The 13521-nt window shown below is 39.9% G+C and overlaps 1 protein-coding gene and 1 long non-coding RNA gene across 2 annotated transcripts in view; one reads left to right on the top strand and one right to left on the bottom strand.

Annotated features, from left to right (window-relative positions):
* Positions 1-5980, top strand: part of LOC117594098 — a 39133-nt gene extending 33153 nt beyond the window's left edge. The window contains exons 2-8 of the mRNA XM_034291024.1: positions 2001-2401; positions 2508-2761; positions 2951-3205; positions 3388-3870; positions 3958-4227; positions 4317-4400; positions 5514-5980. Of these exons, the coding sequence (XP_034146915.1) occupies positions 2378-2401; positions 2508-2761; positions 2951-3205; positions 3388-3870; positions 3958-4227; positions 4317-4400; positions 5514-5580 (1437 nt within the window). The 5' untranslated portion in view covers positions 2001-2377 and the 3' untranslated portion in view covers positions 5581-5980. The remainder of the gene's footprint in view (positions 1-2000; positions 2402-2507; positions 2762-2950; positions 3206-3387; positions 3871-3957; positions 4228-4316; positions 4401-5513) is intronic.
* Positions 5981-8294: 2314 nt separating this feature from the next.
* On the bottom strand, positions 8295-10407 carry LOC117594101. Its single transcript, XR_004575476.1, has 2 exons — positions 10365-10407; positions 8295-9876 (listed from the first exon to the last, which is right to left on the bottom strand). It is a non-coding gene; the product is annotated as an uncharacterized LOC117594101 (long non-coding RNA).
* Positions 10408-13521: the final 3114 nt, after the last annotated feature.

Here is a 13521-nt window from a genome sequence, read left to right as displayed (position 1 = left end):
GATCAACCTTAATGGGAACATTGACATTCCTTCTCACATTAATCAATTACTGTTAAAAAAAATCTTAGATTTTCTGCACAGCATTACTTCATAGGATCTCATGAAGCAAAGAGGGAGAGAGAGAGAGAGAAGACATTTCTACTGAATCTGTGTCTGCAAGCTACTCTACATGAGAAGGAAACCCTACAAACACCTGTAGAGAAAGTGTTGTCATTGTCCATGAAATATTACAATGAGAAATGTGATTTCCGGCTGGATCTGTACTCACATGTGAAGGACTATGAGACTCAAACAGGCAGGAGTGTCCTTCCAACATTACAGCCAGTTTACCAGTCAGCCAGTCCTGCAGTCTGGTCTATAGACCTCTCAGAGAGAAAGACCTCCATCCTCCTAGAAGTACTGAAACTCCAACCAGAGAAGAAACCAGTAAAGCTGAAGGGCTGGTCAGATGAAGAGAGTGAAGTGAGGAGTTTCCTTCAGTGTCTGCCCTACATCTCACAGCTCGGGTCAGTCTGAACATGTGTGGTGGTTAGTGACAATGTGATGATTGATATAAATGTCTATATTAGAAACCTTGTAAATGTTCACCTTCTACTGTTGGTACATTTTATGAAATGTAATGTCTGATTCCTTCAATGAGATATATTGCATTACTCTATAACACTGAGAATGTTAATTTCTAATCAACACCAAAATACTTTTTCATGTAAAATAATAAAATTGTGTAGAGAACAGAATTGCTTCACATACAGTATATTTATCTTTAAGTATGACTGTCCATCCATGTCTTAACTACCTTTCACTGTCCTTGTTGCAGGTTCTGTCCAGAGAGGTCCAAACTCTCAAAGCAGATCCAGTTCCTGGTGGATCTCCTGTCTCAAGCAGCAGATTGGGAGGAGCAGACAGGAGAGAAGAAACTGAAGCTGGTATCATCAGTCTGTACTTACAGAACCTTTCCTTTTCACAAAGAAGACAATTCTAAACAGAGTAATTTCCTGCTGGATCTGTACTCACATTTGAAGGACTATGAGACTCAAACAGGCAGGAGTGTCCTTCCTGCATTACAGACAGTTTACCAGTCAGCCAGTCCTGCAGTCTGGTCTATAGACCTCTCAGAGAGAAAGACCTCCCTCCTCCTAGAAGTACTGAAACTCCAACCAGAGAAGAAACCAATAGTCCTGAAGGGGTGGTCAGATAAAGAGAGTGAATTAAGGAGTTTCCTTCAGTGTCTGCCCTACATCTCACAGCTCAGGTGCGATGATCTGTGAACGAATATCATATTTAAACAGCTTTGATGCTTGTATGGAATCTGTTTGTTTTATTGAAGAGTTTCAGAAATTCTTCTTGTTCTAGTTATATTGATTTTCTGTAGATGCTCTCAATACATCCTGAATATTCATATAACCTGTATTTTGGCACTGAACACATTAAGAATGTCTGTCTTGTCATTCAGGTTGATCACTGGTTTTCAAATAAAGGACGCCTGGCTGTTACTGTCTAAACTCTGTATTGCTGCAGCAGAATATGAACCAGAGATGGGAGAGAATGTTTTGAAGACATTATCCTCCATGTGCAGATACAAAGAATATGATGATGATGATAATGATTATTATGATGATCCGTTCATTGAGGGTGATTTCCTGCTGGATCTGTGCTCACATGTGAAGGACTATGAGACTCAAACAGGCAGGAGTGTCCTTCCAGCATTACTGCCAGTTTACCAGTCAGCTCCTCCAGTCTGGTCTATAGACCTCTCAGAGAGAAAGACCTCCCTCCTCCTAGAAGTACTGAAACTCCAACCAGAGAAGAAACCAGTAGAGCTGAAGGGCTGGTCAGATGAAGAGAGTGAAGTGCGGAGTTTCCTTCAGTGTCTGCCCTACATCTCACAGCTCAGGTCAGTATAATATTCACTCATCTGCCACTTTAGTAAATCTTCCCAGCGTGGTGTTTTGCTACTGTTGCCCATTAGATTCAGGGTTCAGTGTGTTGTGTGTTCAGAGGTAGTGATGTTTTCTGTTCATTTCTTCCATCCTTCTAGACTGTTAACTAGTATGTAGTGATGTTTTCTGTTCATTTCTTCCATCCTTCTAGACTGTTAACTGGTATGTAGTGATGTTTTCTGTTCATTTCTTCCATCCTTCTAGACTGTTAACTAGTATGTAGTGATGTTTTCTGTTCATTTCTTCCATCCTTCTAGACTGTTAACTAGTATGTAGTGATGTTTTCTGTTCATTTCTTCCACCCTTCTAGACTGTTAACTAGTATGTAGTGATGTTTTCTGTTCATTTCTTCCACCCTTCTAGACTGTTAACTAGTATGTAGTGATGTTTTCTGTTCATTTCTTCCATCCTTCTAGACTGTTAACTAGTATGTAGTGATGTTTTCTGTTCATTTCTTCCATCCTTCTAGACTGTTAACTAGTATGTAGTAATGTTTTCTGTTCATTTCTTCCATCCTTCTAGACTGTTAACTAGTATGTAGTGATGTTTTCTGTTCATTTCTTCCACCCTTCTAGACTTCACTCAGACACTCTGCAGAAGCTGGTTGTAGTTGTGTTTGAATCTCAGGATGAGGAGTTGACTCAGAGGTTCTTGGAGAAGGTTGGAGGAGATCTGACCTCCTGCAGGCTGGACTGGGAGGTGCTGTTCTCTCTGCTGCAGAATTCAACCCACAACATCACTGTGGACCTCAGGAAGAACAGGCTTCTGGAGAGGAACATCTCAGACCTCCTCCCCTTTCTGAGAAGGATTGTATTCAGGAAGTGGGAAACATCAATCTCTATTCAAATATTTTTCACTGAATGTACACTAGCTGCTCTAGAGCTCCTTTTGGTTACTTCAGTGTTCTAACTACTAGATCTGTTATTAATGTTCCAGTCAGTTGTTGATATGTGAGATATCCTTCATAAACCCTTGACATCACCATGACAACCCTCTCTGTCTTTGTCCAGGCCCAGTTCTATCTTTGTGAAGTCCATCATCAGAGAGATCTATGAGAGGAGAGACAGTGACTGTGTGTCCAGTTTGTTGAGGTCTTTAGATTGGATCAACCTGAACAGTAGCGAGCTGGACAGAGTGGACTGTGCTGCTCTGTGTTTCACCCTCCAACACAGCCACTATGTCCAAGTCAACCTGCTGTGGACCTCCATACCACCGGGGGAGATAGAGAGCATCCTGCCCCTTCTGGACAGAGTCTCCCAACTCAGGTTTAGTTGGATCTCTTTGACCTGCTACAATGGATTCAACTATGAGTCTGATTTTAAACACCAACCTGAACCCTTCAGAGTGGAATGGAAGGGAAATGTGTGGGAGTTGACATCATATACAGTAGTTATATTGTTCTTATCTGATTTGTGTTGCTGGTCTGTCTATTTCTTTCTCTCTCTAGTGTTGACAGGAGGTTGTTACTGAGTTTCCTCCGGTGCTGCGCTGCCTCTCAGATCCAACAGGGGGCACCACCACCAACAGCAGTATGGCTGCTCAGGGCTCTGAACCACAGACTGGACTTCTCCTGTTCCTCCTCTGTGGACCTGTCAGGTGATGACCAGGAGGAGGCGCTGTGTCTGACCACTGACCACTGCAGGATCATCACAGCTGTTCTGACGCAGAACCAACACAGCCCAGACCTGGTCCAGAACCCCACCAAGAAACGGAAACGGACCCAGACTGATCCACACTTTCAGCTCAAGAAGCTCAAGCTCACAACCCATCATCAGAACCAGCCCCGGCCCCCCCCCGCGGTCCAGTCTCAGGTCCAGTCTCGGGTCCAGTCTCGGGTCCAGTCTCAGGTCCGTCTCATCCTAACAGACTGTGAGGTGGAGGAAGGAGCACTGAGGGAGCTGTTTCCTGTCCTTCATTTTGTCAAGTTGAGGTTAGAAACACAAAGATAAATATTTGACCAACTAGTTAAAGTATCAGTCAGACCTCAGTGTCATTATGTTTTCTGTTGTCCCCTCAGCCTCAGCAAAGTTCTGCTACTTCAGCTTGTGGACCTTGTGTGTGAGGGGACTGAAGAGGAGGTACTGAGACAAGCAGAGTCCCTGGTCAGAGCCCTGGATGGGAAGATGGACCTCAGTGAGACCAGGCTGGACCAGAAGGCCTGTGGATCTCTGGCCCTGGTTCTGGAGCACTCAGAAGGGCTGTCAGAACTGGACCTCAGCCACTGTCACCTCACAGACCAGCACCTACCCACCCTGATCACACACCTGAACAAAGTCCAGGTCCTGGAGTGAGTGTCTTTCCTCCTGTGTGTCTCTCCATGTGACAACATGACAGTTGTCTGATCTCTTCCTGTCTCTTCCTGTCTTTCTCTCTCAGCCTGAGTCATAATGACATCACTGATGCTGTGACTGAGAGAATAGTCCAACTGGTCTCTACCAACCCCTCAATACACACTGTACGGTAAGTGTGTTTTAATAAGTGTATGAACACCCTTTATTTGTTAAAACAACATTGTGTTTTACTGTGGGTTCACTATTAGAAGGGTATTTAAGGTTTAAGATGGTGCTTCACTTTGAGGTAAAACTCTGATCGGATCTGGGGGTGTTTATTAGTGTATTCAGTAGGTAAACATTTCAGAGGAAAATGGGAAGTTTCTATTGGACAGTTCAAGTCCCTCCCCATTTAGGGCAGGTTTGTGTTACAAAAGAGAGAATAGATTAGATTAAACTTTATTGTCATTCAGCAGTACAAGTACAGTACGATGAAATGCAGTTAACATCTATCCAGAAGTGCAAATAGAAGAGGGCAGAAATGTTCAAGTCTTTACAAGTATGAAGTATAGTATATATTACAATTAGGATGTATAGATGTGCAATGAAGGCAAATGCAAGTACAAATGACAATTTTAAATGTGCAAAAAGGCTAATTGAAGGTGCATGTGCAACTGGAATGCAGGAATAGCAGCAAGGAGTTTCCTGAGGTTTGAATGTCCACCGACGTGTTGGAGTCGTACCACGCAGGATAGTGGCCGTCAGTCGTGGGTAATTTGAGTGTCATACGTGAGACTGTTACTTGCAGAACCCAGGGGGCCTCGATTGAAAATGTGGCACCTCGACACCTAGGAAGGTGGTGCCTGGAGATAGACATCTGCAGGTTACTTAATAAAATGATCTAGCGTACCCCTCAGAAAATGTATAAATGTATTGTAAATGCGCTCTTAGTTCCAGGCCTCTTTTTGCTGCCAACTCACTGAGAAGATGAATCTCTGTATATTTCCCATCATTCCATATGCCAATGGGCAGTGCCGTTTTAATGTAGTCAACGGGGTGGCATATGCCACTTCATTTTTGGTTTCTTCTTGATGACCCAGTTGCATGTGAATCCTGCCAGGTCATCAAGGAGGATCAGACATTTAATTTCAAAGAAGAAACTACATATGAAGGGTTTTGTGGAAACACGTTGAAACTGTCAAGATTCTGAAAAGTGTTTAATCAGAATGGTAACAACAATAATAATTATAATGTTGGGACATTTCTTAAGACACAACAGCAACAACAGAGTTTTTCTCTACAGGCTCTACAACAACAGAATCAAGGACAGAAGGCCCTTCCTGACAGACAAGAGGTTTGAGATCTGGTGAAACATCATCAGATCTTGCTAATATGAATAAAGGTTAAAATAAAAATATAAACTGAGAAACAATAATGCTGATTATTAGCATGTAACGTGTTTAGAAAACTTATTGACAACTTTCAGATTTTGGCAAGTCCACTTTGAAACTAAGTAGATATTCCTCATGAATTTAGATATTTAGATTTGCTCAACACTACTGTTGTTTGCTCCTTGGGGTTTAAGGCCGAGTGTTTTGTAAAAGCACTTTGTGACAACTGCTGATGTAAAAAGGGCTTTATAAATAAATGTGATTGATTGATACAATGTACTGTTTTTTAACAGTTGTTTTACTAGTTAAATAGTCATAATGTTGACTGTTCTGATACAGTTTAAGGGTCATGTAATTATATTTGTAATATCGAGGAATTGTTTATGTTTATGAATACTGATGTATAAATATTGTTTAAGTATTTTTAATAAATGGAGATTACTACATTGATTCATTGTTGTGTTGTCTGGCGTAGGCTCAGTTTTGGAATCGGTACATTCTGAATACTCTCTGGTTGCAGTAGATTTACTTCTAAATGGGAGAATGATCATGTTGAACTAGTCTACATTTGGTGTCTTTGTTCAGCTAAGATCAAACAAGATCTTTGTTAAAGTGTTCCATATGGCATCAGTCTTTTATTTCTTAGGATCAAAGTCTCCAGTTATTGTTATGGAAATTTTGAACTAAGGTGCATTTGAGAAATGTCCGTCTTTCCATTGGCTGATATATAAATCTGTACTTTGATTGTGACACACATGTCTGTATAATATCAGAGGATTATTAATTATTATACAAAATCAATGTTGATTTTGTATAATAGTTAATAAAACTATTAGAATGTGCCAAGAGAACTTTGTCTCTGTTTCTTACTTCTTTAAGAGTGTCGATACATGAAATTTCCATCACATTATCCTCTCTGTTAACTTCTGAACAACAGACGAGGGTTGGTCGTCCTGGTGACATTCACAAGGGGTAAGGTCACTCTCCAGTCAACTATGTTCACATCCAGGTCACTCTCCAGTCAACTATGTTCACATCCAGGTCACTCTCCAGTCAACTATGTTCACATCCAGGTCACTCTCCAGTCAACTATGTTCACATCCAGGTCACTCTCCAGTCAACTATGTTCACATCCAGGTCACTCTCCAGTCAACTATGTTCACATTCAGGTCACTCTCCAGTCAACTATGTTCACATCCAGGTCACTCTCCAGTCAACCATGTTCACATCCAGGTCACTCTCCAGTCAACTATGTTCACATCCAGGTCACTCTCCAGTCAATTATGTTCACATCCAGGTCACTCTCCAGTCAACTATGTTTACAACTCATTGAAGTCCAAGGGGAGTGAATACTTATGTTCAAGTATAAACAGAAAATTATTGGTCTGTAATGTCTTGAGTTTTCAGTATAATTATTCTCATTCAATAGTTATACCTCTCTAAATCAGAGACATCACATTTTAAATGTTGTGTTGTCACATTTAAAATATTGTGTTGTCACATCTTAAATGTTGTGTTGTCACAATTTAAATGTTGTGTTGTCACATCTTAAATGTTGTGTTGTCACATCTTAACAGTTGTGTCAGGTGGTGGGGAGATGGTGAGGGGTGATTGGGGGAAGATATCTGGTGGCCCGCAGACTTCACCCCCAAGCCTACTATGGACTTCCCCAACGAGGGAGGTCTGAGCATCATTAAGCCGTTGAGTACTTGGGGATAAAGGAGGAAGCAGGCAGCCCAATTGGGGAAGACAATGTGTGGTATGGAGAGTGTGTGTATTGACAGCCTGATCTGTGTGAGTGCCTGTTATGACCTGGACTGCCTGATTACTGGTGTAACAAACTGGTTTGGACAAGGACACAAGTTTTGGATGAGGTCCTGGGTTTTAGATGAGGACCGGGGGTTTTGGATGAGGACCTGGATAAAGGACAACGAACGATGAGGACGGTGAATTGGTTGATGAATTCCTCTTTATTTTCTCCCCCACTGTGTACAAACACCTCTAATAAACACCCCAACTGCATTCTGGTCCTGCTTTCTGTGCTGCTGTTTTTGACCTTGGTGACATGGAAACACCACACCCCTGAGCCTGCTACACTGTATAACTAATCTCTTAATAGAAATCTAAATGTCTACTGTTTCATACCTTTATATATAATAAGGGGCTATTTCATCAGCCATCTATATTTTTAGGAAATTAGGAACCATCCTTTAAAACCCCAAAGCCTCAGACATTTGATACAGTTTCTAGGTAGGAAACCTGAAGTGTGAATGTATCTCTGGGGGTTTTAGAAAACAGGTGTCACTACCTTGGGTTATAAGGGTGTGAGCTACTCCTTATTGGCTCAATGGTGTAAAACCAGATAGTGTGATCTTGAATTGTGAGGAATAATGGTGTTGTTTTAGTGGGGGTTTACAGAAATGCTTTACTGGGGGTTTACAGAAATGCTTAATTGAGGGTTTACAGAAATGTTTTACTGGGGGTTTACAGTAATGCTTTATTGGAGGATTACAGAAATGCTCTATTGGGGGTTTACAGAAATGTTTTACTGGGGGTTTACAGAAATGCTTTATTGGAGGATTACAGAAATGCTATACTGGGGGGTTACAGAAATGCTTAATTGGGGGTTTACAGAAATGCTTTACTGGGGGTTTACAGAAATGCTTAATTGGGGGTTTACAGAAATGTTTTACTGGGGGTTTACAGTAATGTTTTACTGGGGGATTACAGAAATGTTTTACTGGGGGTTTACAGAAATGCTTTATTGGAGGATTACAGAAATGCTATACTGGGGGGTTACAGAAATGCTTAATTGGGGGTTTACAGTAATGTTTTACTGGGGGATTACAGAAATGTTTTACTGGGGGGTTACAGAGACTATTAGTTCCCCACAGACGTCCTATTAACTATTAATACCCTTGAACTTCATGACAGAAGACATGCAGGTGAAGACACTCATGTTGCTCTTCCAAAGGGCCCGCTGCTTCACAGGAAACCTCAGGGACTCAGTCCTGACATGGGTTCAGTCTGAGACCAAATCCATACATGATGTTAAAGAGCTGATTTACAGGCTGTAATTGCAAGTCATTTGGCACGTTCTCATTGATGGTACATCAGCTGATTTAGCAGAGCTCAGATGCTGTTGGTGAAGTGTGTTTTTTCATAGCGTTAAACAAATTGTGCAACAGGATTACTCAGAAGGTGTGAATTTGGAAGTTTTCATTCAGTCACACTGATCAGTTCCCCTGACAGGAATGTTTCCCCGCGACAAACAAGAATCTGAAGGTCCTACAAAGCCCCAGGTTTGTGTAAAGACCTAATGTCTTGGTTCCAGATACCACAGCACACCTTCAGAGGTCGGGTGGAATCCATGCCTCTATGGGTCAGGGCTGTTTTGACGGGCAAAAGGGGACCTACACAATATTAGGTAGGTGGTCATAATGTTGTCTGATTGGTGTATATCCATGCAGGGTAATGTGTACATTTGTCATTTTCAAATATGTAAAGCAAAAAGTGTTAAAAAAAAAGCTGACTTTTACAAATATTGCTGGTTTAAGGTACCACATTAGCATACGTTTCTGGCTCCATCTCTACTCACTTTATTTCAGAGATGAATTCAACTTCAGTCTGTTCCTGGACAACAAATCCACAATTCAAAACCCAAACAGCAGCAGAATAAAACATTTAGTGTGAAGATTAAATTAAAGCAGGGAAAGAAAAGTCTCTGCTACACTGTAAAATGAAATGCTTTATCAGAGTTCCCCTCACATAATTTTCTACTTGTACTTTTATCTATTACAGAGACTGATAAAAACAACATTAATGCAGCCTTGAAAACATTGATCAGATGATACATTCCACAGCCTAATACCCACCTTCACCCCATCCAAACAAAATCTTGGGTTGTGTTCATCATGATTTGTAACGGTTATAGATCACTTACGCATATATGTTCATTCACTACATACTCTGTTAAGAACTAAAAATACATTATTATTACACCTTTCCTTCCTCAGATACATTTTCTTTCTCAGATCCACATCCCTTCTCACAAACCTGGATATGAAGAGCCAGCATCTGTAGTGGCATGTTTTGGTTGCACATTTGACATGTTGGTTTTGGCATTTCTTCGAATACTCTGGAATGTGCAGGGACTGGATGAAGATCAAGGTCCTCTTGTAGAGGAACAATGTACAGGATTCAGTCTTGATCGGGGATCCTGTGTATCCTTTTGAATCCGGCGGAATCACAATCAACCGTTTTTAACATTTCCACCTGAAAATAAAAATGTCATTAACATTAGCAGATCGTTTTTCTGCTTTATTACTTTTAGAACAAACTGCTTACAGAATTTCAAAGAAACACCAGACGTCTTATGAAGAAGCCATCCTCCAGTTAACCCCATCATTTATGAGAACTCCGTAAATAACAGACTGGATAACTAACTGGATAAAAAACATGGTAATTAGCAGGTTCAATCCTTTCATGAAACAATAATGCCACAATAGGAGTTTTAGCATGGCTCCATGACAGATGAATTCAGAGATTATATTCTTGAGTGATCATTTACTATAGAGTATATTAGGGGTGTAACGATTTATTTTAACCAAGATTCGATTCGTATCACAATTCGTGGTTGTCGATACGATTCAAGGCCGATAATGGCTCATTTAGAACAATACGATCCGAAACGATTCAGTTACTGGAAATCGATTCAGTATCTTTTCAGCCAAAAATTCAACCCGTTTGACTGAAATAAATACCTGGATACTGGACAGTGCAGGTGAAGTTTCCTAGATTCCTGTTGTTTCTTGTAAGGGAATCAGGTATCTATTAATTATGGATATAAACAAACAAGTAAACAACAATTAATGGCAAATGCATTCACATTTTATTTGAATAAAGTGCAACCAACACTTTAGGTTGAATTAAAATGTTCTGCTCTCATTTTCAATATTCAATACATTTTCAATAAAAGTACAGTAAGTGCAACCAACATTTCAACAGTTGGTTTACCTGCTACTTGTGCTTTTGTTTTTCAACATAAAAATACTACTATATTACTATCAAAAATAAAGTACAACCAACATTTCTTCAGGTTGAATTAACAGTAGGTTTACCTGCTACTTTTGCTGTTGTATTTCAACATAGAAATAATACAAATACAGTATTAATATCAAAAATAAAGTGCAACCAACACTTTCCACACACTGGACCGCAATGGTGGCTTGATAATTTCTCGCTCGTCGGCTTCTCCTCTGCCATCTGCCTCGCTATGTTTTGTTGTCTTTGCGCTGCTGCTGGCCCGGGGCGATGACGTCACGGATAGGCAGACTGAATCGAGTAACGTTTATCGCCTTTATCATTAAAAGTGCTAAGAAAAAACATTCCTATAAAGTCTGACGTGCTTAAATCCAATGGGTTATTTCCTAGTATGGATACAATCGATTGATTACATTTTAAAACGATGTTAGATCGATATATATCGTCCGGAAGGCCAACTTGCTGAGCACAGATCGATGTAGTAGGATCATAGGAATATATATCGATACATCGATGTAGTAGATGGATCGTTACACCCCTAGAGTATATCAGTCCATAATTTAAACTGATATTCAGAAGATGTCTCTAAAATCTTGATTACAAAGTGATATAGTTAAAAACAAACATTTTTGATAGTGATGATTTAACCATTAAATGTGCCATACACCCCGCCTCGGAATGACTCACTTCCTCTGACATTTTAATCGGTCTTTTTCCAGTTCCTGCTTGAATAAGTTCAAGTTCCTCTGCAGGTGAAGGCGTGCTCTCAGAGTTTTTATTTAAGAGGTACACACTAAAAATAAAAGGTTTCCAGGCATTTGTAGTTTTACCTGGTGTCCTGAAAGAAGGGTTTATTTTTATTTTTCCAGAAGCAGCCTGCCTACAGAAGATTTCAAAAAGTATAGTTTCTAAAAAGTATAGACAAACAAATAATTTTAGATTTCAGGGATTCATGTAAGTAGTGAAGGTGAAATTCAGTGATGAATGTGATTCATTTTAAGGCAAAACATGTCTATTCATCTGCAAATGTGTAAATTACCTAACAAAGAACTATAAAGATTGATTGCATTAGAGAAATAATGGGGGGAAAAAACATCTCCTGGTTAATGGTGGAATTCAGCTGTCTTTGGGCCTGTCCGTACCTCTGTCTACTGTTGCCCATTTTGTTTTTTAACCTTTATTTAACCAGAAAAATCTATTTTCCTGGCCAAGACAGGCAGCAGTACAACCATACATACAACACAGAATACACAAGAACATAAAACAACCTAATTAGCAAATCCATCAACCACAAATCCTTAAAACATCATGCAGAACAACTACAGCCAGATGTGGCTTCTTCCAAGTCAATTAATAACCTCTTAAAAGCAACCAATGGGACAAGCTTATTAAGTTTCAAATGTTTCTGTAACTTGTTCCATGCAGAGGGAGCAGAAAACTTAAACGCCCCTAACGATGCACCTGCGATTGCTGATGCGCTGAAACTGGACTCTGACTATTATAGTCTGGGTCAGAACAGAGATGAGGCAATGTGCAGCCGAAACCATTTCTGAATACTCCCTCTGCTGAACGCAAAATTAACATCAGTTGCCTATAGGGGCTAAAAGACTAGGATCTCTTAATAAATAAATAGCTTGTACAGGACATATTGGAAAAATAAAGGATTTCATGTGAATTTCTATCAGGAGGATTGGCAAACAAACATGGCAATTCAGTTGGCTGCTGCTAGCTACAGTAGTAGATGCAAGCATGTCGATTAATTTAATTACATATTGTATACAACATGAGTAGTTGGGTAATGACATACTTCATAACTGACACGGGTTAATAATAATGATCGAACAATGAAAGTGTTTTCAAATACATTTAATGAAAACAATGCAACTACCTGCTGATTAGCCATGTTGAGTCTTATTCTTCAGCGGAACTTTTGGCACTTAATACGCAGAACAATCTGCACTTTAATTGGTTAAAAAGAAAAGTCCCTCAAAAACGAGTCAACCAATCAAGGAGCAATATCTTCGACTTCCCCAAATCCCGCCCTCATTTCAAAAGAGAGTGCAAAAAAAGGAATAAAAAAAAACTAATTCCAAAAAAATTAAAAATGTCAAAAAAAAACATTGAACAAATGAATCATAAAATATTTATTTTTTGAATTATTTTGTATTTTTGAACTTTTTTAGCTTTCTTTTTTAACTAGTTCGTTTAGGCGGGGAATTGACGCCGTAGGGACCGGGAATGAAGCAAGTGGTCATGTAGGAGAAATCCGCTGCCAAATGTTCGAATGAACGACAATAGACAAAATTACTCGTGAGTCCCGAGTCACTAAAAAGATTTGTTTAAAAAGAACGAATCTTTCGCGAACTGCACATCACTAATATAACAACACTTGGTTTTCAAACTAAGGGAAGTGTGGTGTGATTGGACATGAATGACAAAAATAGGCGTAATTACAGGGAGTAGCCCACCGAATCTGCACTCGCTCTAGCTCGACCCTGGTCTCGCTGGTTGAGAGAGTTGCCGCCAAGTTCTTTAAGCGATTTATGATCTTCGACAAATCTTTTGATATTCGCCGTTACTGGCCTTTAACGAGCTATTGAGATTTGAAGAGCCGAATATCAGCGCAATGTCCGATCTAACACTAAATTCACCGCATTGCTGCCAAAAAACAGAAGTCTTTAGGACCTCATTTTAAGGATGTACAGGTTTCATTCACGCAAGTGAAAGTAAAATACGCTCTAGTATAACGTGGATTTCTGAAATAATTAACGTGAGTATTTTCTAACATTCAATAATGTAAAAGAAAAACATCTAATACGTACAGCTCCGGAAAAAATTAAGAGATCCATGCAGCTTTTTCTTTCCTTTTAAAAAAAG

This window comes from Esox lucius, chromosome 25 (assembly GCF_011004845.1).
Source record: "Esox lucius isolate fEsoLuc1 chromosome 25, fEsoLuc1.pri, whole genome shotgun sequence".
Lineage (NCBI taxonomy): Eukaryota > Metazoa > Chordata > Actinopteri > Esociformes > Esocidae > Esox > Esox lucius.
Note: the sequence above shows the minus strand (reverse complement) of the source record. Positions and strands in the feature narration are given on the sequence as shown.